This window comes from Protopterus annectens, chromosome 4.part1 (assembly GCF_019279795.1).
Source record: "Protopterus annectens isolate FY-2018-M chromosome 4.part1, PAN1.0, whole genome shotgun sequence".
Classification (NCBI taxonomy): domain Eukaryota; kingdom Metazoa; phylum Chordata; order Ceratodontiformes; family Protopteridae; genus Protopterus; species Protopterus annectens.
In genome coordinates, this window is record NC_056734.1 from 478,546,795 (window position 1) to 478,573,023 (window position 26,229).

Sequence of the window (26,229 nt, forward strand, 5' to 3'; positions counted from 1 at the left end):
TCATTACGCTATTGCTATTTGGATTAATTTGCATAAGTAGTTCTTATATGCTCTTCAATGTCACAATTGCTAACTGTGATTAAACAATGGGCACACCTGCGCAAACAAGTGCAAATACGGGCAGCTATATCGTGGATTAAAAAAAAATAATATTTTACATTTTATAACTCTGCTGGGGGTTTACAGTGTCAGGGAGTGTGGTGTTGGGTGCAAGTACATTTGAGCTCGCTCGCTCTTGTCTGTTGACATTAAAAGCTTGCAGGGGCGTGGACTTTTAGACTGCTCTGCAGTCGGACACGCCCCCTGCTTGCCTACTCAGTCCGTGTAAGAGTTACGGATGAGTCAGCGTGCCCTCATGAATATTCATGGCTGTTCAACTGCAGCCTCCGAGTAAGACATATTAAGTCTTACACCGTGGTTTCGTGAATCCGGCCCATTGTATGTGTATCTGTATTTCTTAATGCGTGGATATTTGTGGTTTGGTGGAGGTCAGCATAATAGGTCAGCTAATAAATATACTTATAATGTAGCCCTGTGTGTCCCTGCATATGTTCGGAAAGATGTTTTTTGTTCAGAAAATGTATGTTTTCTTAGCATTCTCATTCATTGGAATCAATATTCATTGACACCAGATGAATATTCAAAGGATCCGACTGACGTACTATTACGGCGAGGGTCTGACGCGTACATGACATCATCACGTCGCCTAAATTTTGAGTGGCTGTAGCTTGCCGACCTTCATTAGAAGTGGTACTTTGTGCTACACGTGTCTTCTGAAGGTGTCTTCCTTAATTATCTCTTCTTACTGTTTCAGGTATTATATTTATTTTTTTAGCAGTAAGATTTATATAATCATTATGTGAATTGGTTGTTGAGATGTGTGATGCATTTGTTAAATATTCAACCGAGTTGTCCTTTGAGGTAATTGTTTAAGACGCCAAGGACGTGGTCTTGATGCTGGATTTGAAATTCATCTTTGTTAGACAGGACTTGCACATGAGCTGTGTTTCTCCTCCGTGGTGTCTTTTCCTTTATGTTGTAAGACAAGACTGTTGGTGTGTTTGAGCCAATCGACGGCCGCCTTGACTCAGTTAATATAAGGATTTGGAATTTGGTTTAGAAGCGTTCCTTGTCTGTAGGTAGCTGGTGCTACGAGCGCTGGTTGGAGTAGGGGTTGCTGTGAATTGTCATGCCCGCTGAAAAACGAGTCCGCCACTTCTCTGCCTTAAAGCTCGGACTGGAATCACTTAATGGCCGCCATTATTTTAAGCTAGAAGCTGCTAGTGAATGTTTGCATAACAGCAGAAGAGACTGCGGGTATCACTGGCGGCAGTTAGAAGTTTGCATACTTCTGGAGATATATCTGAAAATTCTAAGGTATATGAGGGTGCAAAAGCTCCAATTAGGTACATATTTTACATGTTGATGCCACAAAAAAAAAGATCACAAGGTTACTTTAATATTAGGATTCATGCATTTTCTGAAGCAGGGGAGTGAGGGAGCTTGACCACTGGCAGTGGTAGTAAAGATTTCCGTACTTGTGCACTTCAGCTGAAGAAATTTGGATAACGGGGGAATAACTGCTCAGAAATATGAACATATGTTAATTATTGCTAGTTACAAACTTGCTAAAATAAAAGGGTGTGTGCTAGCGTGCATTTTCTTACTCACAGAACGTGAGTGAGATCCATCTTCACTGTCAACAGCAGTAAATGGGATTTGAATACCTCTGTCTGTTGGCTGGAGATGCGGATAAGCTCAAGTAAATGGGGTCGAAGGCTCAATAAGATCTTAATTCTAAAATTGCAAAACTGTATGTAACAACTTTCTGAAGTGACACTCAAATATATCCTTATTTAATGACTTCAGGCTTGGGCTAAGAGGTTGAGGTATGTTTAGGGCTCAAGTTAGACAATTTATTTGTAACTAGCCTCTTGGTCCAAATGTGGATAAGCCATAACATTATAGGGGTACAAAGGGCAGATTTTAAATGTTGCTTTTATAAACTTATTAGAATAACAGGGCATGTAGAACATGAAGTCAAACTTACACGTATAACAGTTTCCTCGGCTAATCCCTTTTTAGCCAGGAAACAAAGTATTTTATCAGACACTGTACAAACTACTTTTCCCTCAATTTCAATCAGTGAAAACCTGCGCAGTTTAGAGGGATAGTAATATTTGCTTTGATTACCGATAAAATTCCGGCTGAGCAATCCCCATTGTTAAAGCTCTGCTTTTCACGTAACGCGTATCATGTATTTTAACTGTATTGGAGGTGACCAATTTAGCAGGCAGGTGCTGTAGTACGTGTTGTATATAGTTCATTATGTTGCCGTCCTCGCAGACAATTGTGTGCATGTGAGGATTTGAAGTCTGAAATCAAAATGTCATTCAGTGGCCTCTTCTCCACGAATTGCCAAAAAAAAAAAAAACCCACGCATTTCTGATGAGCACGCAATGATGGAAACATTTGAACAGTTGAGAATTTGGGGTTTTTTCAAGCTGTTACCTGAAACAAAGGTAGTGGTGTCTGCGTCTAGAATTTAGGCCTACGTTCTGTAGTCTACACGTGTTTGTACATTTTTTTTCGTCTGTCGGTTATTTATACTTCCACCCTCCCGTACCTTCGTTTAAGGTTGTGTTAGGGTTGGCAACTCAGCACGTAAAAATCAACTGCTAATCATTAGCGGACCGGCGTTCTGCTGTTGCGACCCCTAACCGGGAATAGCCGAAAGACACAACAACTCCGGTGGGTTTGTGTGTTGTATAAAAGACATTCACCCGAATGCAGTGTCTCTTTATAACAAAAAAAAAAAAGTGATGTTTTTCAGTAGTGTGGAACTCGGCACTTTAAGTTCAGGTTAAAACGTTTATTTTAATGCTTAGTACTAATTTTCTATGACAAAGGTAATACCAAGGGTGTGGTGCCATGTCTTGGTTATCACACTATATGAATTCTCTATTTAATAACTTGCCAGTGTCAGACATTTGCCCTTAATATATTTTAGTGATTTAGCTGGCAGCTGTTGTGATGTGGAATATGTTATGGTTGTGGGTGGCACAATGGTGTAGTAGATACTGTTGCCTCGCAGCAGTAAATCTTTCAGTTTGAGTCTCACCTTGGGTGTCTTCTGTGAGGGTCTGTAGGTCCTTCCTGGGTGTTCCTCCCCATTCCAAAGCTATCCAGTAGGTTGATTGGGCATTCTAAATTGACCATAATTGTGGTTGTTGACCATTAATTGTGGTTGTGCGAGCATGTAGTCTGGAAGTACAACAGTGGCAGACCTAGTCACTCAGTGGGGTGAACATTAGCTGTAAATAATTCCCTGTTTAAAGTGGTACCCTGGCCATTGTTTTAAAATGGGGGGGGGGGTGATTGTCTCCTGTCAGTCTTTCTGTGCTGATGCAATCATTTTGTAGTGTAAATGGACAAAAAGGCACAGTAGCAGTATTCAGCTGTGGGCTTTCTGTAGAATAAATAACATAAAATATAGATGTGTATTGCCAGTTCTTGATTTTGTGCGTATACACTTTTTTTTAAGTTGTGTTTAAGTTTCCCCCTGTTGGTGAGTGCAGTATTGCAGCCAGTCTTTCAGATGAAATGCTAATCTGAGGTTCCATCTGCCTAAGTTGGTGGTAGCCGAGGTGGATGTAAGTGATTTTATGCCGTTCTTAAGAGTGAAGGTCTGTTTTTGAATACACTGGCTAAATTTCTCCTAGCCAGTATGAATACCACATTGAGTCAATGCCCCCCCCCCCCCATTAAAAACATTAGGAAAAGGGAATTGAGCATGTGAGTTTGTCTACAAATGTACACAAGTACATGTGTTATATGTAACAATGGAGCTTTTTTGCATGGGTATCCATTGAAAAAGGGTTTTATTTCCAAGTCTGACCCCCCCCCCCAGGTAAATAAACAATAGGTTTGGTGGGACTGAAGCTGCAGACTCACACGTATGAAATGGACCTGCATTTTCTGCTTTATTCTGAGATCCTGTGCTGCTAAAGTACTTAAGACCCTTAATATTTCAGTTTATATCCACTAGATACATAATCAAGCAATGAGTGTAGATGAGGGAATAGTAAGGCTAAACTAACAAGCTAAGAGTGAAACACTGATGCAAGGAAACCAAAGACTTAACCTCTGGTTCCCTTGATTGTGACATTCATGCATTACATATTTTGGGCGTATGTAATTGTTAAGCAGTACTGCTAAGGAAAACCAACTGACACAAATTGAATGGGGAAAAGCACAACACACTAAGCAGACAAGATGTAGGTGAAAAGTCAAGGTTGGTGCAGCAGCTCCTGTGCAACGCTGGGAAAAACGGAGGAAACGGATGCGACAAGTCTACTGCAATTTCTTCTTACGATATTAAGTCTGCATATGCTGTCTAAGGCTGCACAGTTGGTAGAGAATATAGATGAACAGACTTCTTGAAGCTGTGCTGCTTTTACCAGTGTACAAAGGAAATGCACTCTTATTAGTGGCACATCTTTTACAGGCGGTTGTGCTTGTCTTTGGCACTACCTGTATGTTCGTGTTGGTCACCCTATTTTTGTCTGACAATTATAGAACACCTGTGGAGTCTTCTAGGGGTAGAGACAGGTGGTCAGAAGACTGCCCCTCTCTAGCAACAGTAAATATTCTACAGCAGCTGTGCGCATCACTTAACAAGAGATGACTACGGGGCAGACAGTAAACCATGCCAAGGACAAAACCTGTACAGGTGACAATGTGGAAGAGTATCCTTGATGTAATTTTGTTTGGTCATACGTGGGGAAGTTCATTTTAAGTGGAATGGAGCAGGACAACTCTTTGCGCAAAGGAAATGTTTGAACATTAAGCACACCAGTCCAGCAGTTATGACTAAAAAAAAAATACATAAAATATTAACATGCATTGAAAGGCTATGAATTACTGGGGTCACTTGCTGAAACCCCTAGCCACCATAGCTAATAGATTGAAGAAGCTTAACCTAGAAACAGTGCTGTGATAGTGGTGTGTACTGAAAAAAGGAATAAAAGGGGATAGGGGGCATAGGTTCATACGAAGTTGCTAAGCATGCAGTTATAAGACCATTGGGGGGGGGGCTAGCCCAGATTACCAATTGCCCCAAAGCACTGCCTGTTTAAGTGATCTGCTCAAGGTCACGTGATAGGAAAATGAAGACTGAAATATTCAAAACATCTACTCTCTGCACTAGAAGCAGACCTTTAGTCTTTTGCACTTGCAAGATGTATAACACGTTTAGAGGAACAGGGATGGGTTGCCATGTTACTTAATTCAGTGGTGGTTGCAGCCATCAGGCGTGTGCTTTCCTGAAAAAGTAGACAGTCTTACAGAGCATAGTGTAGTACTTATCATCAAGGAGTCTGTTTTGCCAAAGGAGTGAAGAGAAAAACAATGCTCCAGAAAAGGGTGAGTAGAAAGTGGTAATAGGTTTGTCGAATTGCAGAACCACATAGTAAGGGGGAGGGGAGAGAACGTAACATTAGTAGAGAAAAGCATGCAACTGAAAGTTTTCTAAAATACCCCCCCCCCCCCCAAAAAAAAATCCAACTACAGGGACTGGAGAATAGAATTTCTTTCCAGTCCCTTGTGCTTTAACAGATCGCTATATGAGCAGAATAGATTATAATGCTACAGTGCATCAGAGAAAAATGTTTCCCAAAGTTAAGAGATATAGAGTTGGTCATTTTGTTTTGTAAGGGAAAACAAGAACACTAAGTTGCGTTAAAAAAAAAAAAAAAAAGCATTTTGTACAGCATTTGGGTATTCTGGATTGACTGTCTTGATTTTTTTTTTTTGGCTGTGTAGCATGTCCCAAAGCATTTTGTTGGTATCATTGCTACGTTGATGACTTACAGATGTGCAGTTACCAGTCCTCACTCTTCCTATGTGCAGATGGGAAATGTTTGAAACGCATCTTTCATGTGGTGAGCTTTTTAGAAGGAAAAAATCCTGATTTCTGAATTTCCACGTTGTATTAAGAGTGTGAATTCTTGTTCCCATATTAGTTTTATCAGATATTTGGCACGGTTGTAGATTTGAGCCTTTACTTGAAGGTTGCATTTGTAACCAATAATGTCCAATGCAAATGCAGCAATAGTGCTATGCTGTGATACAGCTTCTAATATTAATTTGGCAAATAAGTGAAGTATTAGACTTTGCAGTCAATAACCTCATGAAGTGTGGTCCACACTGCAGAGTTCCTATTTCTGATCTACGTTCTAGTGAATAATAGATGTCCAGTGATCTGTAATTATATTACATGTTTTTTCATTTAATGTTATGAAATGTCTTAAAATGCAACACAGTATACATAGCCAAGGTAACGGAAGGCATTCCAGAGGAAGACAGCACTGATGCTCTGACCTTTTGGGGGAGCCACCATGCATTACGGGTGAAAAATGCACTTTATTTTGCTTTTGCCTCTGTTAGAAGTACTCAATTGTATTTATTACTGCTTGGTAGTAGCCTGATTAAATTGTAACTGTTATTCTAAGCCTTTTGGCTGAAGCACTTGGGCTTCAGGCCAGTTTTACATTGAGAAGGTGTTTGGTAGGACAGGTAGCTTACGTCCTCTTAAGTTGGGAATTGCTGACAGTCAAGAGGAGAGTGTAAACACTTGCACCGCACCACACTACAGTCATCACATAGTCCCTCAAAACCTACACCACCAAAACACACAACACACCTACATTTGCAGAGGCTCACAAAAATCTGCTCAAGCAACAGACCTCCAAAGCAAAGTAACCTCCATCCCCACACAACCCGAATGACATAGCCCACAAACTCAGTGTGCCATTCAACTACAGCCCATAAGGCATAACGTACCCAACACTACTCATAGGCGTCTCTATAGTCAGGCATACTCATGATCCACTCACCAGGCTAAACAAGGAGGAAGTTACTGTCAGCTGCCTGTCGGGTGGCAGGATCTGCCACAATGCACTCGTTCAGGTCACTCCACAACAAGTAGAAATATGACTGTCATTGTTGGTGTGAATGAGACGTACCTCCCTGGTCTACATGAAGAGACATGGAGGAGCTCTCTGATCTTGTAGCCCAGGCAGGAATGACCCTAGCCCTGAGTAGCATCATGCCATCACCCAGAATACCACAGTACAAGGGCAAAATTGACTTTACCAATTGGTTAAGCTTCTGGTGTCATTCTAAGGGGATCCAGTATCTGTATGCCTGGGATGACATGACCGACAGACCCCGATGCTTTGCTAGAGATGGCTTGCACCTGTCACCCTTGGAATTACGGATACTGCCAAAGGCTTTTGCCACCCCTATAGTGCCTTTTTAGGCAAGCTTCAAATGATAAATTCACCACCATAACTGGTAAGCAAAATCTGAGGGTAACGCTACTGTATGCTAGAAGTCTAAACCTCAAAATGCATTCACTCGAGTCACTCCTTTAAAATGGGAACATCGACATCTGTGCAGTGACAGAGACCTGATGCAAGGCTCCAGAGAGCACCCCTGCATTACCAGGCTGGAATTCTTACCACACCTTCGGCCACCTAACCTGGACCGAAACACTAAAGGCAGATGGGTGTCCATATTAAGGATATCCACACCTCCAGGCTAGTTGCTCAGCACAATGCATCTGAGATTATCCAAGTGCAACTATCTCTGGGCAAGACCGCAATCCAAATTTGCCCAGGATTCCCACTGCCCATTTCTTGATGCACTGGAAAATATTAGGGTACAACCCAGCACCCTAATGGGCGATTGCAATTAACCCACCATTAACAGGGAAACCACTAGTGTACCAACTCTTGCTCAACGTTTTCTGGAATTTATAAATTCCAATTCCTTGGATCAGCTTATCTGCACCCCCTCCAGGGGCAGCAATATCCTAGACCTGGCTATTACCAACATGGGTGACCAATGTTCCACACCAGAGGTCAATTCCTCGATCAGACCACAGGCTAATCACCCTAGATAGCCACATCCCGCCCCTCCCCAATTAGGGAAACTACCGTAAAATTCTCCAAAGCCAACTTCATGCTTAAGACATGAGTGGCAAACTTCACGACACCCATGCAGAGCGACAGGTGTATGATTGAATCGTACACCAATGCATTTATAAGCACTTACAAGTGCCTGGATCGTCCTGTCCCTAACGAAACCAAGAAAAAAAAAGCCAATCTGGTGGTCTCCTGTCATAAACTTTACAGTAGAAGAAAAAAATTCTTGCAAAAACAGAAGCCCATGATTGGAGAAACTCCTTGCTCAGCCTCAAACTGACATCCCTCAATTCTCCAAAGCTGGTTACGAAAACAAAATTGACACTGATTCTAAAGACAACCACAAAGCATTCTGTAGCTATGTCAAGCATCTCAATGGCAACACTCAGATCTGCTCTGAGTTACAGCACAATGGCACTAAATATACAGAACCAACTGATATTGCTAACATCCTGGCAGGGTCAGTGCTAACTTTACCCCCCTCACCCCCTAATGGGCCCATCTCTAGAGCAGAAGAATGCAAAGTTCCTGTAATCATGACTGCACAGGTAAAATATTGCCTACTCAAGAGGTGATCTCTGCCTAGCACACAAAGCTATGTCAAACCCAGAACTTTTGGACATGCCCCACTTAAGAAATCCCAATCCCTCCGAGCTACATGCTCTAAACCTTGTCACCACAATAAACGGAACATGCTGGAGGGGTGGATTCCTGTCCCAGAGACTTCCCATACTCTGGAACAAACTTACCTATCTATATCAAACAAAGCTACTCATTAGCACTCCAAGAAAAATCTTGATTTAATGGGAAATAAGAAATTCGCCCCGGGATCACCTCTTTGGCTCTGCTTGACAGGGGCACAGGAAAACTTTCTTGGGTGGCAAAATGCAGGGTACCTTTTTGGCTAGGCTTAAATAGGCCCTAGGGCCAATAGCCTAGTACCTACCTATGAAAATCTGTGTGCCTAACTCGTAAGCAATGGGAAAGGCCACTGTTTGTCCTCACTCTCATTGTGATCTTCTACTTGTCAGCAAGGAGGCTCTTTGGTCTTCCTCGGATTCTCCTTTTGCAATTTTTCTCAATCCCCTTTTTTGCCAAACATGTCTAAGCCTACTGTTGGTGTTTGGTGCATATGTTTTGCGTAAACTTGACAGTACTTTGTTCTAATGCTGTTAGCAGACATTGATGGCAATCGAATACTTTTTAGCTGCCTTGTCATTTGGCTTTTCCCGGTTAGGGGTTGCCACATTGCAACTCTGGTCCACTAATGATTGGCAGTGGATTTTACAGTGCTGAGTTGCCAGCCCGACACCCAACCTTCAGAAAGGCACACCAATTCATGCATGCACCTACCTGCATGTCTTTAAACGTCATACGACTGCGGGGAGGACATGCAGACTCCACACAAGGTGCTCCAGCCAAGAATCGAAAGGGAGAACCTCTCGCTGTGAGGCGACAATGCTAACCACTGCCAAAACTTTTTACCTGCCACTGATAAAAAATTTAGCAAAGTGCCTAGCTTAAACTAAAAATGCAGATCGTTTGTCCTGATGTAACTTTAACTTAAAATTACACCAGTGGTTTGCAAATTGATCTACATATTGTGGAAGTTCTGCAACTCCTGAAGCACTTTGTTTACCTTTCTGAATAATGCAGGCTTTGCTTCATTACATTCTTTCCACTCTGTGCTTTTGGGCTCAGATGGGTCACACCTCTGATCAAGGGCAAAACCCTCATTACAGTGACCTCTTGAATGTATGTTACAGCTGAATGGTAGGGTTCATTCACTTTACCATTGGGTACCTGATGGAACCAGTAGTTCATGGCCTTTAAGATTTATTCATTTATTGATTAATATGACATGTCATCCCACACTGCTGTCTTGGCAAAAAAATATAGTTTGCTAGTACCTCCAAAAGTAATTCTTCATGGCCTAATCAGTGGCATAGCTAGAGTTTGTGCTGCCTGGGGCTGCTGAGTTTGCCACTCTTCACACACTCAAAACCATGGTCAAATGGGGGGCCCCCCATATACACAACTCCCCCTTGCAGTCATTCCAGTGTCCTATTACTTGGCTATTTTCCCCCTCTTTAACACACACTGTGCCTACTGCTTTACTTTAGTGATTTGGATTTTGTTTAAAACTTATTTTACGTTTTATAGCACCAGCATTAATAGAAACCTGCCAAACAAAGTAATAGTCACAGTAGTTCATAGGGCTATCGGCCCAAGGGCCTACGTAAGCCTAACCAGCAAGGTACCATAGCTTACGCCACTCATTTATTTTCCCGTGCCACTGTCCAGCAGAGATACGGAAGTGATCCCCGGGGTGCATTTCCCATTTCCCATCCACTCAAGATTTTTCTTGAGTGCTAATGAAGAACTTTGCTTGACATAGATGGGTAGCTTGTTCCAGAGTATAGGAAGTCTCTGGGACAGGAATCTATCCCTCCAGCATGTCCTGTTTATTTTGGTAAAAGCCAAAATAGTAGAGCTAGTGTAGAGTGTTCCAATTGTTTTTTATTAATATAAATCCTTATTAATATGATGAATCCATAAAAACAACAATCAGACCTGTTTTGGCCGGAAAGTATCACAGCCTTCAGTGTGAGCCAAATACAATTTTTGTTGTAATTTAAATACACCCATCACAAAGATCATTGGTCCATACTAGAATTGTTCATTTTTAAACCAGGTGGGAACAATCCACTTTTTTTCTTGTTAAATAGTGACACCCAGTTTTATTGGATTTGTTGCCCTTAATGATGTCAATAACCATAAAAGTCTGGCAGTAGTGTGTACTAAATGATGTTTGTAAAGTGCTTTGGTTGCCTTTTTGTTTTTGATGTTGCTAATGTGTTCAGAAATTCAAATTTTGAATGAGCGAGAGGTCTGACCAGTATAAAAGGAACCACAAGTACAATGTAGCCTGATATACTAACCAATCAGTACTACAGTTAGCAATATTAAAATTATAGCAGCCAACCAAGGGGTCCCCTGATAATGTAGATTGATTCAGTGTCCCATGCTTTATGATTGAAGCAAGAGCCAAGATTTTTGCCTTTGTGAAATGAAAATTGGCATCTATCCGGTACAATTTGTTGCAACTCATAATCACATTGTAGGATGTTCCAATGTTTGTGTACACTTTGAATTAAGTTCTCAGAATTCCTGGCATAAGTTGTTAAAAACCTAATGGGTTGTGTGGCCGAAATGTTTCTTTCCTCTGCCTCTGAAATGAAGAATCATCAGAGCAAATGCGCTTTATTTTGAAATTGCGACTTGGGGATGTTAGGGGCTGTGTGGTGGATGGAAGCTGGATGCATACATGATGGTATTATATTGAGGGTATTTCCTGAATACTTTGGTACTCGGCGTATGGTCTGGTAATCTGTTCAGCACATCCAAAAACGTAATACTGTTCAAATTGTAATGGACTGTAAATTGTAACCCCCATGGATTGTTCAGGTAGGATATAAATTCATGTAACGCATTTAACTCGCCCTTCCATGCCATCCAACAGTCATCTAGAAAACGTCTCCAAATGTCAATATGTTCCAAAAAGGTGGTATTCTCGTGATCATAAATGAGTTGTTTTTCAACAAAGGCCATAAACAGATCGGCATATATTGGGGCAAAGGAGGCACCCATCTCTGTACCCTTTGTTTGTAAATAAGTGTCCTGGTAAAAATACATTACTATTGAGAACAAGAAGTTGAATCTGGTTTAGAGGCCCTTACTTATTGGCTGGAAGTGGCCAATTTATATCAATCTGATTTCATGTGGAATATTCGTGTATAAAGCACACATCAACCAATAAGGTTCCAATTGGCTATCTGAAATGATCTGTAAAAAAATTTGTAGTATCCTGCAGTCGAGAATGTAAAAGATGGAGCAAAGGCTTCAAATGTTTGGTCAAATATAAAGACAAAGGTTCTGTGAGAACCTTTCCCTGGGACAATTGGTCTACCCGGTGGATTGGTGAGATTTTTGTGAATTTTCGGTAAAAGTAGATATATGGTTAGCCCGATCTTGAATGGTAAGCTGATGCATTATATCATTAGTAATGGCTTCATCCCTAGCCTGAATGAGAAAACAAATTAGTTTTTTAAAACTGAGTGGGATTGATATGCATCTCAAAATAATATCTTTGATCAGGCAACCGTCTTTTTGCCTCTTTGTCATAATCACACCAGTTTAAAAGGACCACCGCTCCCCCTTTGTCTGCAGAAATAATGACACTATTTCTATTTTGAAGTTCCAGAATAGCTTGTTTTGTAATATTACATTTGAAGTGTGTATCAGACCTAGAAAAATGCAGATCTTTGAGAGTGCTATTCTGGAACTGATGTAGCAAGGGATGCATAGGAGGAGAAAAAGATGATTTGTGATATACAAACTTGTCATCAGTAAAGTTATCATTGTTGCCAAAAAAGTCTCATTTAACGTTCTACAAAAGTACATCAGATCTTGAGCAAAAAATGTCTTCAGACACCATGAAACCCAGAATAAAAGTTAAACCTTTATTGAGGACTGACAAATGGGCTGGAGATAGACTTGGATTACAACAGTAATGTTTTGAATTTGTCTGATTTTGTGCTAATTCTGTATGACGCTCTGAGTATTTATACCTCCTGTGTTTGCGTCCCCCCCCCCCCCCCCCAACTGATACTTCGGCCTAAAGGGACAGGCAATGGTGTCCTCTTAGGGGATGGTGAACTTAATACTGACTGCAACTCATTGGCTGTACAAGAGATTTCCTCAGTTGAGGAACTGGTATCACTACCAGATTTTCTCAAAATGGAGCGTGGTCTTTCTTTTAGAAGTTTTAGGCAATGAAGGTGTAAACCTCACATGCTTGGTGATATTTGAAAGGATTACCATGCTGATAGTCAGCTAGGTCTCTCTGAAATTTTTTGATCTTCCTACTTCCAAGTTCTTGTTCCAAATTATTCAGGTCCGTGGCTGCTTTATTAAGATATTTATTATAAAAAGATTCACCTTCAAATGGTTTGACATCTACCAACCTGGTCACTGCATCAATTTCTTTATCAATAACACTGTCATAATATTTAAAGTTTCTACAATTGACATACTAGCCTGTTGTATTGAAGACCACTGGCTGTTAAGCTCTTGAGTCTACTTCCCCCACATGGGGTTGTATACGTACTCTCAAACCTCTGGGGGTTAACCCTTTAGCAATGTATGCCTTAAGCAATTTTGAATGCCAGATGTTGGATCTGAGATCGAAGTTGTTTAAATAAATTTTCAAAAGCCAATGCACAAGTGGGTTCAGAATAGAGTCATTTGTATTACTATTTTGTAATGAAGGACCCAAGCCAAATGTTCTGAGGTCTTCCCTATCTGCTGATAAACCTGTTATCAAACTGGACGGATCCATGATAAACCTTCTCTTGATATATACAGGAAATTGTGACAAAATAATGTTTTATAATATTGACAATAGTAACAAACTGTCAGTACAACTTGGGAGATTCCTACAATTGTAGGAACAATAGCAGCTCAAAAAAATACACCATTCGGTAATGAAGCTGCGTCCCTATCAAAATCATACAAAAAAGTTGTCCTGTAAAAATCATGAATACCATAGAGGGAAAAGTTGGCCACAGACTGTACAATAGAAAAAATAGACTTCAGAACCCAAATTGCATACCCATGGGTCAGTACAACAACAGGAACTAGAAGTCAGTGACCCAAATTGGTACATGCAGTCAAAAACTTTGTCTTGATTGACCTGTACAATACACTAAACGGTCTGATTTTTTGTTTTTATGGATTCATATTGATAAAGAAAATGGGAACACTATGCTGGCTCTACTCCTTTTTTTTTTTTTTTGCTTTTCCCATTTGATATTGAGCCATGCATTTGCCTTGTGCAGGAGTTCCTTTTTTGACTTTATTGTGGTGACAAGGTTTAGTTTTTGGCATTAAAACTGATCTGCCCTTGAAACTGCATTGAAATCCACATGCGTCTGGCATTGAGTGCCTGCTGCCCTTGAGGAATAAGTGCCTGTTATATTAAAAAAAATAAGCTAGTAATATTGCAGTAGGGAATGGATGGCTAACCGGTTCATAGTTACTAGATATCTCCACCAAAGAGGACGTTCTCAGGACTGCAACATCCACCCCTTTTCAAAGTACAAGACAGTACAGTATCGGCAATCCATCTATGTACTAGAGGCCACAACCTTCTGCATCAAAAGCAAGTATTCTACCTGTTCTGCTAACATGGACAGACTTGGCATAAGCAGCACTAAACTTCTCTTGTGAAGAACGATCCAGCACAAAAAATCTGGACAGCCAGAATTTGGGGAGGGCAAAGTCCCAAACCCAGGGACACAGATCAAACATTGCTTGTATAATCTTTGAAACGTTGCTAGGAAAATGGCCATTTAGTGAATTCAGTTCTTACTGATTTGCCAGAAAACCACATATTTTAAGAGGAACAGACCTAATGTGTCACACATTCCAGGTTCAGACTTGAACTCCTTGATGGGTACAGGATTTAGGCTCTTGCATCCTATACCTAAGGTACATGGTTTGAGCCTGAGTAACGGTAGCTATCAAGTTGTACCTGAGGCATTTTATACATGCGTGCACATGTCTCACCTGCACACAGCTGCTTAAATGCAGATGACTGTCGTTTCTCTCCTTAGCTTAACAGACTTCTTGCGAGTAGAGCAGACTTTCTCTCACACAAATGGCTGTAACAGAATTGAATAACAGAATGGAACATGGCTACCTGGTAAGAGTAAGCCCCCGCAGTATCTTGTACCTTTCCTGGTGGAGCTGGGGAAGTGTCTGTGTAAGACGTGAACAATTCTACACTTTTAATGGCTCTGGCATTCTGACAGGCTGCATGTGATGTAATTTGTTAAAAACAAACAAACCTCAAAGCAAAACCAACCTCAAAGCAAAACCTGGGAAATCGGGGAAATTAAAGGGGTCACTCAATTTGTGGCACCCCAATATTTTTGCCTTCAAAACCAGTATTTACCATGGGGTTCAGGATGGTTTGAGAGGTATGTTGATGTCACTTATGGTTAGCAACAGTGCACGTTCGACTGTCTTTGTGGAAGGAAAAAGCGTGAATAAGTATAATTGAATTCTAAAACTGCTAAAATCACTGGTAATGAATGAGAAGTTCTGAAAGATGTGCTTTCAACTTAATTGGCTATGTGCTCATGTAGAGGGATTGAGATTTGTATGATTTTGATATAATGTTGGCATGAAAGCTTGCTACATATTTGAACCATTTTCTAGTCCATTCGTTAGTTAAATGCATAGCACTTCAGATGTCATTCAGCATATATATGGGTAAGGTATGCAATGAATAAAGCATCTTGTCAGTTTATATATATATATATATATATATATATATATATATATATATATATATATATATATATATATATATATATATATATATATATATATATATATATATATATATATATATATATATATATATATATATATATAAAAAAGTAACCACTCCAGTTGGTGCAGCACTATTACCTCTTAGTTTTCATTTTACTCCAATACATTTTCTGTTTTTTAGGTGGCTTATGACTAACAGCTGAAGTCCACTAAAGTCATGAACCAAGCTCGAACAGCAATTACCAACTTGGTAAGATGAAATTTCATTCTAAATGTGAAATCCTGTAACTGTTCATTGTGCAGTGGTTTTTATTTTGTCGTATATATTTATAGATATGTATATTGTATGTAGAGACCGCAAACCATTTCAAATCTTTCCCACCTTTAATGTGACCTATAACATGTACAATTTAATTGAAAAACCAATCTGTTGGGGGGGGCATAATAAGCTGGTTGCATAAGTGTGCACGCCCTTAAACTAATACTTTGAAGCACCTTTTGATTTAATTAAAACATTCAGTCTTGGGTACACACCTGCCATAGATTTAGAGACTGATTAACCCCAAATACATTCCTGTATGTGTGTGCATGTGACCTCCCCCCCCCCCCCCCCTGTCACCTAGTTAACATATTTCCTCCCCCAGTGGCAAGCTCATTGACTTTGCATGAGCAACAGTAAACTTCATTTCCTGAAATTCTCATTCATTGAAAATGTCTTGGGCCCCCTGAACACATTTTTAGGACTGTTCATAAATGCAAAGGTGAATCAAATTATACTTAATGTACTCCAAAGTAAATTTTATTTTTGAAGGAAAATGTACCTTGGTCAGTGTCAAATGCAGTAAGTTTTACTTCAAGTTATGATGACAGTAGAGAGATTGTCTATCTTGTGTTCTGCGATGCTTCTTTTTCCTTTTAATGCTGTCTTTAGTAGTAAACTTAATTAAATGAGTTCAGTAGTTTAAATTTTGAGGTAGTCCTTTGTATTTTGAATAAGGTAGCTTGGTTTATATTCAAGTTTGACTGGAACCCCTTAAACCCCATATTTCCAATGTTCTCTGAAATTGGACCAAAGTTGGAGAGGATGCCCTTACTACTAGAGAGTTTGATTCTTCTAAATGTCTCTAGTTGCAGTGCAGGGAGAAAAAGCTGAGACCCAAGTGAGGGCCTTCAGGAAGGCCAGTGTGGAGGGACAGGGGTCTAGGAGAATCTTTCCCATAACCTGTGTTGGGTAAGTTGTGAAGCTGAATACTGCATCAACAACGTAGGTTAACATAACTGATTCTGGTAAAACAGAATGATTACCTACTCAAGGAAGTAGCCAGTGAGATTTCTGTACTGCAGATACCTGGTGTACATGCATCTTTAGAATTAAAGGTGTTTGTGCAAGGATACAAACCTGGGGAAGAGGACCTGTTTCGGACTCTGACTGGGCCAGTGTCTTATTTGTGGCAGTCAAACCAAGTCTGGGAAGACACCTATTTCGGTCTCGTGAGTGGATCTCCAGTTTTTATTTCTGGAGGCTACAGCATTCACCTGATTGGAGGGAGGGGAGATCAGGTTGAGCTTGGAGAAGTTAAGTTTTAAGTGGACATGTAAGAATGAAGGCCCGTTGGTGGTAGCTTCATTTACAACATTGTATGGGTCATCTGTTACAATAAAGCAGGTTTTCACAGATTTTACTATCTTGCCTTGATCAAAATGGTGTGAGAATTTAAACGTGTCCATGACTGACCTTTACCAACTAGTATTGCTGTGTCTCTAGAGGAGGCAGATGTCAAGTTTGAGGACTCTCGCTCCAACTTGTTCCATAAGTGTCCTGTCACTGGTATAATTTGGCATTTATTTGTGGAATCTGTGGCTACTGTGAGGGTTAAAATGCACTGGCACCATATAAGGATAAGGGGAGATTAGTCTTCAGTCAAGATGAGTTTGGTAAGTTCTTCTTTTAATGCACTGCTGAACTTGCCTCCTAGGTATGGTTTGGGGTGGGGAGGGTAGCAGCTTGGAAAAGTGTGGAGATTTGTCCTGATGCTTGTGTACATTGTTCTCAAAGCTGGAATGTTTAGCAAACACTCCTTTTGACGTGCAACTGTAGCCTTTTCACTGAGAAATGCACATTTACATGCAACCTGGTGCTTGTATTTAGAGATTCAATGAATGTTTTGGAAGGTGTGATGTAAGCAAGCAGAACAACTTGACATGTAGTGTTTTAATAGTACATGCAGCTTTTGCACTGTGTTTTTTTTAAATTTATTTGTGGCCTTCCTAGTAAAGTGACTAAGAATGATTACATAAGGAAATGCATTTCAGTGCAGACCTTTTTGATTTTTGGACCTTTTTCAATAGTTCAACAATGAGCCCCAGATGTACACCAGGTTTAACCTGGCTGGAGAACATGAAGGAGAAAGCAACCACGTGGAGATGAAGCTGTCTTCTGAAGATGATGATGTAGGGGAGCACCATAACAACCATATGACTACTCCTATTATCAGGTCAAGAAAAACTCGCAAGAACTTCTGTTTCATGGTTGCTGGAGCATTACTTCTGTTTTTCATTGGTATGTAACAGGCAATTTAACCATAAAGTATATCTTTAAGACACTGCGCCCAGAATAAAATATTTAGAGAAAATCATGTGCTGTTGTATTTATATTGCTTCAGTTTGTTAGCATTTTTTTTAACTGGGGTGTCCAGGGGCCAGATTCCCAAAGACCTGCTTTCTGTGTAAGTGGGGGTGAAGAAGATTTAAAAAATGCTTGCTTCGCTGTAATGTGCTTCAGTTTTTATTAAATGTCTGCAACCTCATCAGATGTGCTTTTTACAGTGCTGGGTTAAAGTGTGTGGCTTTACAAAAAATCAAATGAAAAGGAGTTGAGAGAAATATTAACTGGATTAGGACTCTAATTTCCATGAACACTCGGGTGGGGAACACTGGCTGAATGTCTAGCACAGGAGCACACAGGAAACGTCTGCGGTGCTTCTGGCAGGTTTGGATTTTATGGAACTCCAAGCAAACTGTAGCCCTGTAAAATTATCAGTAAAGGCGCCGTTAGATGTTCATATTGGCTATATGGGTCCTCTTGCCAAGGATACAATTGCTGGCCAGCTTCGAAAGCTTTGGGGCACTTTCCATGTGCCCAAAACTGTCAAGCAGTTTAAGCTGAATTGTGTGAAGCCCCTCAGAGCTTGATTGCTGCCAAAGAGTATGCTCCTCTGAGGCTTTTAGGGATCAGTGGTTGGCTTGAGCTTTTGTTAGAGAACTTCCGTTTGTGGGAAGTTCCACTAAATTTTAAGTTTTGTTACTTTCCTCTTTTTAGGAAAGTTATTTTAAGCTAGGAATGTTTACAGTTTTGACAGTCCTTTAATGTTCTTTAAATTGTACAATTTACTTTATGTTGATTTAAAAGTTTAAACTGAACGTTTTCTGTGGAATTTTTTTCCTTTGTGGGGCTGCCATGGACTGGTAGTACTTGCATCTGCTGCTTGTTTGTCCAACGTAAGAGGCACCATTTTTGGCTTTACCAAGCAGTAGACTGGTCCTTTGGTCAGTCCTTCCAGCCACAAAGTTAACCTTTGCCATCACAGCAGTCCTGCAATTTGCCTCATCTGCAGGTGGGTGACTCAACTGTGGCCATTTTTACACCAGCTCCCTCTGGTGTGGTACTTAAAGCCACTATCCACTGGAGGTTATTGTCCTGTACAGCTTTGGGAGTCCCTTCAGTGGGCAAAGGAAAGCTACTCATCAGTCCTGGGAGAGGGAACAGGGAGTGCTGGGCCCACCCCTGAGGAATTTGCTGCTGCCATTAGTAGAAAGTTTGGCCCATTTTTCCTGTCAAACTGCAATTCAGCCGTCCTGAAATTACTGGGACTGGCTCAGAATTGAATTCTGGCTATTGATCCTTCTTGTAATGTAGTTTCTGGCAAAGTGAGGGACCCCCCCCCCCCCGAAGAGTTTTTCCAGAACCTACAACTTGGTCATCTATCTACTTTAGAGAATGTGTCTTACTACCTGCAGTTTTCCTGATAGTCAACTGTGGATGTGTGAAGTTCCTCTGTCTTGTTATACACTATTCCCAAACTTGACCCAGCAGCTATAACCTTGGTAAATTCCACTGCCAAGCACTTGGTTAGTTCCGATCGTACTCTTCCTATAACCATCAAAAATTTTCCATCCTTATCAGAAGAGTGTATACATTTGCAACTTTGGTTTTTAGAAGTTTGACAATTCAGAGTTCTATCTACAGCTTCTTGTGAAGGCAAAACTGCTCGCTTTCACAGGTCACTACTTATAGTTTACTGTGTATGACTGATACTACTACCTGCATTCTCATAACCTCCCACATGATGTAAAAGTGTAAATTTTCCCTTTGCTGGAGATTGTATAGCACCACTGCTGCAAAGGTGATCAAAAAGTGAGAAGCAGCAAGCTGATCAGGGAATGTCCAAGATTTTCGGCCTTCCTTTTCCAAATTGTCAAAGGGGTTTTTTCTCATCTGGGTTTGGCAAAAGTAAACTGCCTTTACAGAATTCAGGTAAATGGACATGTTAAGAAGAAATGGCAGGGGAGTTCTAAAATGCCTTAGACTTGGACTATACTTAATTGTATAAGGTTTGACTATTTGAGACCTTGTAGTCCCCTCTCACTGTGGCCCCTTTCTCTTCAGAAAGGCTGAATCTCCATTTTTTTTTTCTCTTTGGCAAATTTCAGACAAATGTTTCTGAAAATGTAGCCCCAGGGTTTCGTGTGGCAGTGGGAAGAAATTTCTTTTCTAGGGACTCATTCCTCATCCTGAGGATCAGACTCTGGTTTCCAACTGTTCTTTACATGTTGTCCCAAGGAGTAATAGAACCAGCTTCCCCTTCCCAGGTGGGGAATGGATTATATTCAAGGATGTTCTAGTGTCATAAAATGCTTACAGACCAGGTCTGTATCTCTTTCCAAACTGGTTTCTAATGGTGCTCAAATTCAAAATGTTACTTCACAACCTATTAACTGTAACTCTTTTGAGGTTTCCTGATGGGCACCATAGTGTTATCGCATTCCTGGTAATCACTTTTCTTAAGATTTTGTGTGGATCTCTGCCTTACCCTTTGGGTTATCCACTGCATCATTTTCAAGGTTTTTGGAATCTCTCTCCTGGGGGAAAGTTCTTCTACTGACTGGGATTCCAAAAGAACATTCAAATGTCTTGGCTCCCTCAGACTTCCGTCACTACAAGGGAATACCTGAGAAGTTTGGGTTTTCTGGTCTGATTCTCATGATACCTTTGTCATGACTTAACATGAAATTCATTGGTATCTGAAATCTATTTGGTCCCAGCATATAAACACCTTAAATTCCAGTGCTGGGGTTTTAGAATAGAACTCTTTTGGTGGAGACAAATAGCCATAATTCTGGCTTTTCCATGTTCCAAAGCAGAGAGTCACCACAGATGCTTCAGACTTCGCTTGGGAAGCAGTTTCTAGAGAAGTGCAGGGGGTGTGGGACACTAAGGATAGACTCTAGCACATAAATATCAAGGAGGTGCTTGCATTGATCTGGGCACTCGAGTCACGGAATCTGCTTCGGCCCCTTGGACAGCAAGTGGGTACAGCAATAAACACACCTGTGGTACATAAATAGGTAAAGGGAAACCTGGTCATTATCAGTCTACAGGCATGTTAGTCACTCAAAGCAAAACTGTGTGGCAGATAAGCTGAGCAGGATCAGGGCAAACCCTTGTAAATGGAAGCTAGATTGGGCAGGGTTCCAACATTTCATCAGTCTTTGGGGGGAAATTCCAGCAGGGTTCCAACATTTCATCAGTCTTTGGGGGGAAATTCCTCAAGTGACCTTTGTTCAGAGGAGAGGCAATCAGCTGGCAAGATTCTGTTCCAGGAATCTGCAAGAAGGATGCCTTTTTCTGTGGACAGGAATGATCCTTGATTCCTTTCCACTTAATACCCAGTGTACTTCTGAAGACTTGGAAGAAATAACCCAAGATCGTTGACTCCCTTCTGGCCCAGGCAGCTGTGGGTTCTCTCTCTGGAAATGGTCAGGGGCAATTGCCACAAGCTTCCGCACAGGCTGGATATACTCAATACCAGGGGTGTTTGATACACCCCAGCATCAGTCATCCATTTGAATGGCTGGATGCTAGGGTCCTAATTCCTCTTGGGCACCTGTTTTTCTGAGTGCGTGCAGCATGTACTAAAGGAGGCAAAAGACTGCTACTAGAAAATCCTTTCCACTGCTAATCTATAGTTGGTGTCAACAATGTAACCTTCATTTATTACAGAGCTAGTTGTCTGGTTTTACAATTTTTGTGAGACTTGCTATTCTTTCTTCTAACACTGTTAATTTATTGGCCATTTCAGTATGTCTTCCCATAGACCCTTCTTTCAGTGCAGTCTTGTTTCAAAATGTTCTTGAAAGGGGTTTTGCGATTGTTCCTACTTGGAATATTGGAATCGGGTAATCTGGCAGATTTGAGTTTCTTAAAATGGAGAACTATTTTACTGATTGCTGTGAGCTCTGCAAGAATCGGTTGCAAGCTGTTATGGTGAGTCAACCCTGTCATTATTTTATGCCTGAAATGGTATCAGAGTTAAGCCGTATCCCTGTTTTTTCTTTCCATTGGCCCCTCATGACGACTAATTTTTAGATCTTTGGTTTTGTTAGAGTACGAAGGGACAACCTGTGTTTAAAATGGACCATTTCCATTTGGTAGTTTAGCCAGTAATAGCTTTAGACAAACATGTGTCCCAGTCAAGGCCAACTCATCTGTGGCGTGTAAGTCGGATTCTAGAAGCCTGCTGTCTGGTCTTCTGTACATACTTTTACAAAGCGCTAGAAAGTCTATTCCTTCCTTAGAGCTGGATAAAGCTTTGCTAGGGCCATTCTCTAGGGGGCCCTTAGACCCTTCTGCTTCCACCTCCCGAATGTAGTTTGCTGTGGTAGTCTATCTATATAGCCAGGGCTGCTGCAGCAGTAAATATGAACACAGTGCAGTTTACCAGGTAAACTTGCCATAACAGATGTTCAAATGATCACTGTTGCAGTAGCCACTCCCTACCCCCTTGTTTTTTAGTGTGTTTTGTTATGCCTGGGTGTAGTAGACACTGTTTGTTTGCATTCTCTTTTCAGGGATCAGCCTCTGTTGGCAGGAAAACTCAGAGCTTTGTGCCCAGACTTGTCTTGTAGTCGAGACTGCTTGACAGGGGTGGGGAGGGTGCCCTGAAACTTTGTAAGCTGGCTTGCTGTTGTATCCTTGGCAGGCTATAACCCATATATCTAAGGCTAGAGCAGCATTGATCATTTTAGCATCTGCTGTTAAGTTCAGCTTTCACAACTGTTTATGGTAACTTGTATGTGCAGTTGCTACAAAAGCTGCACTGTAGTTGATTAAGTGCACATTTTTTAATACTGTGAAGTCTTTCTAATTTTTAAATACCTTTCCCTTTCAGGATTTCTGCTTGGGTATCTTGCATATCGTAGTAGGTCTAAAGATGGAGGTTGCCAGCAGTGTGCTTCTGCTGATGGAGCTGATACAACAAACCAGGACATTGAGGAATATGATGAACTCGTCTTGTATTGGAATGATCTAAAGGAAATGCTGTCAAAAAAAATAAAGCTTACCTCGTTTGAAGATAACATCAAGTGAGTATTTCTAAGAATGCTTTTTGGAGTTGGAATAATGCACATTGTCCTCAATTGGTGAAGGGGCTCTTCAAGGAAATATAGTATTTTTTCCTTTGCTGGACCCTTGCTAAAGAAGTTAAATTCATGTTTCCTTTTATGAACACTTTTTTTTCTTAAAGTTGTGCTTTAATAGTCTGAGTACAAGCAACTTGCACTACATTTTTGGTGTGACTTGAGCTGAAGGTACCCTTTTGTGCTATAAAGCATTAGTACTTCTGTGAGTGCAGTATTTTCCCTTAACTGTTTCAGATGCACTTCAGCAATGGATGAGAGTTGTCGTCCCCCATCTGTCCTTTTTCCAATCTGAAGCCAGTGTTTACTTGGTGAAAGCGCTTACAGACTCAAGTATTTTATTGAAAGTATTTTATATATCTACGAGTGTTGGTGGGTGTTTTGTGTGTTGTGCTTTCTGCTGAGATACTGTTTTATTTTTATCCGGAAAGAATGCTTGCTTTGTAATTTTATGATGCAGATAACATTGTGCAGAGAACTCCATACATTGTAATCCTGCATTAAGGAAAATTTCACCTATAATACTGGTTGAAGGATACTGACTTAATATATTCATTTTGCTGTGACTGTTTACCACTGATCTTACTTATTTTAGTCTGGATTGCCGATATGGAGTTTGTACCAATGGTTTAAACTTTGCTGGAAGTCTGGTCACACTTTTGTGCACTCGCTGCCACACCAGTCATTTTACAAAGATTGTGACTGACATTTGGACCAAATTAAAGGAAGCTTCCACCTTAGAACTATTTACACTTGTCTTCTGTGCTGTTTCAACATGCCAAAATCCTTCAGTGTTTATAGAATTTTTGTTTTTCCATATATCGTGATCTTGGTTTTTCAACTTTTTTCCATAATCCATTTTAAGTATGCTTTGGCTTTGCGCCATGCTTGCTATTTATTTTATTTATTTGCAGTTGGTTTACCAGGATAGTCCATTGGGCCAAAAGAACCCGTTTTCAATGGAGTCCTGGGGAGAAAAGCTCCAGCACAGACAAAAATTAGGTACATACACAAGATTGCTAAATATAATTATACAAGTAGTAGATAAAACATTTTAGCTCAAAAATTCAAGAAGCATTCAATTCAATACAATAAATGAAGATTAATGTGAAGTGAGCTGAGACAGTAATGTGATTTACATAACAGAGTAGTAATTGAGAAGGAACATAACATTACATTACACAGTAGTTATTCTGAAGGAACACAAGCTTTGTTAGGTAAAGTTGAGTATCAAAGCATAAAGGAGGTAAGATGCCATATATTTATGAGGGGTGGGAGCAAGAAAATCCCATTGGGACCGGAGATGTGTATGGAGAGATTTTTTGAATATGTAGTGGTTAGAGGTGGTACGAATGGATGGTGGGGAGTGAGTTCCAGAGACGGGAAAAGTTAGAGGATAATAAGTGTTTACCTGGGGGATAAGATGGTTTATGAACTTCAAGTAGGTTTTGATTGTTGGACCTTAAGACTCTATTTGGTAGGTGCATTTTGAAGGCAGAAGACTGAGGGATGAGATGATTAGGTAGTTCGAGCCAATTTAGTTTTTGGAGAGAGGAACAGTGGTGGGTGGAGGACCTATGGCTATTGGCGAATTTGGCAATTTTGTTATAGCAGGAGGAAAGCTGGCTTTTTAGAGAGGTCTGAAGATTGGTCAGTAATGGAGCCCCGTAGAGAAGAGAGGGGATGAGAAAGGAGGAAGAGTGATTTTGGAGGAGCTAGTAAGATAGTGATTCTGACGGTAGAGCATACCTAGTTTTTGATGAGTTTTTTTAATATTTAGTTGTAGATGGGAGTTGAATTTAAGCTGATTGTAAATTTGAACACCTAGTAGCTTAGTTTCAGATACCAGTTTCAAGGGTGAGTTGTTTTGGCTGGTAATTGAGAGAGTTTGTATCGAAATATGTGGATTTGGAGGGGGGTAAATACCATTAGTTTTGTTTTGGAGGCATTGAGTGCCAAGTGATTTATTTTCATCCAATGCTCAGTAATTGTGAGAGCTTCCTGAGTAAGTTTTTGGAGCAGAGAGGGGGAGGTGGCAGAGCAGATAATGGTAGAATCGTCTGCATATTGGATGATGATTGCAAATGGAATGGATTTGTGGAAGTCATTTATAAATATATTAAAGAGGAGGGGACCAAGAATAGATCCTTGGGGAACTCCAGTGGGGGTACTAAGGAAAGAGGAAGTGGCCTTCTTCCATATTACAGCTTGGTATCTATTTGATAAATAACTGGAGAACCAATTTATGGAGGAGGGAGAGAGGTTAAGTTCTGACAGTTTGGATAGGAGCAGGCTGTGTGAAATAGTGTCTAAGGCCTTGGAGAGGTCAAGTAGTAAGGTAGAGACAATGTGGCCGGAATCGCGTGCTCTAACAGTCTCAAGAAAGGACAGGAGGGCTGTCATAGTGCTATGATTTGGCCTGAATCTGTGTTGTGTAGGGGTTAAAAGGTTATCTAAGATGTGGTAGGAGTTGAAGCTGGATACACTTTTCCAGAAGTTTAGATATTGGGGACAGGATAGCAATAGGATGGAAGTTGTTGACGTTGCAATTGTTGCCCCCTTTATGGAGGGGGATGATGAAAGCCTTGCTTCCATAGTAGGGGCACTGTGCATTCATGGATGGAGCGGTTGATTAGAATGCTGATGGGATAGGCAATTGCTTCTGCGGCTATACTTGGGAAGTAAGAGGGAATGTTGTCAGGAGCGTTGGTACATGGCTTCAGTTTCTGAATGAGTTTCTTTATGGTGGAAGTGGGAATAGGTTTAAATGAGAATATAGAAGAGTTGGGAGAGAGAACTTGAGGAAGATGAGAGTGAGGAGGAAGTGGTGATGATGGTAGGGCTGTTTGCAGGAGAGATTGGGGGTGTATTAGATAATGAGGAGGGGTGTGAGGAGGAGGATGTGAGTTTGCTATGAGTCTAAGAAGGAGTTGAACTGTGTAGCTAGATCTAGGTCTGGGCTATTTGGGTCTGGGGTTGGGGTGTGTGGTTTGCTAGGGTTTAGGAGGGTAGAGATCCCCTTCCAGAATTTTTGAGGGTTAGTTTTGTTTTGGAGTGTGAAGAAGTATTTTTCTGTCGGAGATTATAAGCTGTTTTACTTTATTTCGAAGGGTTTTGTAAGCAATAAGTTGTTCTAGAGTCCCCA

The 26,229-nt window shown here is 40.7% G+C and overlaps 1 protein-coding gene across 1 annotated transcript in view; it reads left to right on the forward strand.

Moving 5' to 3' along the window:
* Window positions 1-410: 410 nt before the first annotated feature.
* Window positions 411-26,229, forward strand: part of TFRC (transferrin receptor) — a 661,121-nt gene continuing 635,302 nt past the window's right edge. Inside the window, exons 1-4 of the mRNA XM_044070291.1 lie at window positions 411-814; window positions 15,571-15,639; window positions 17,739-17,949; window positions 22,838-23,030. Coding sequence (XP_043926226.1) covers window positions 15,607-15,639; window positions 17,739-17,949; window positions 22,838-23,030 — 437 coding nt within the window. The 5' untranslated portion in view covers window positions 411-814; window positions 15,571-15,606. The remainder of the gene's footprint in view (window positions 815-15,570; window positions 15,640-17,738; window positions 17,950-22,837; window positions 23,031-26,229) is intronic.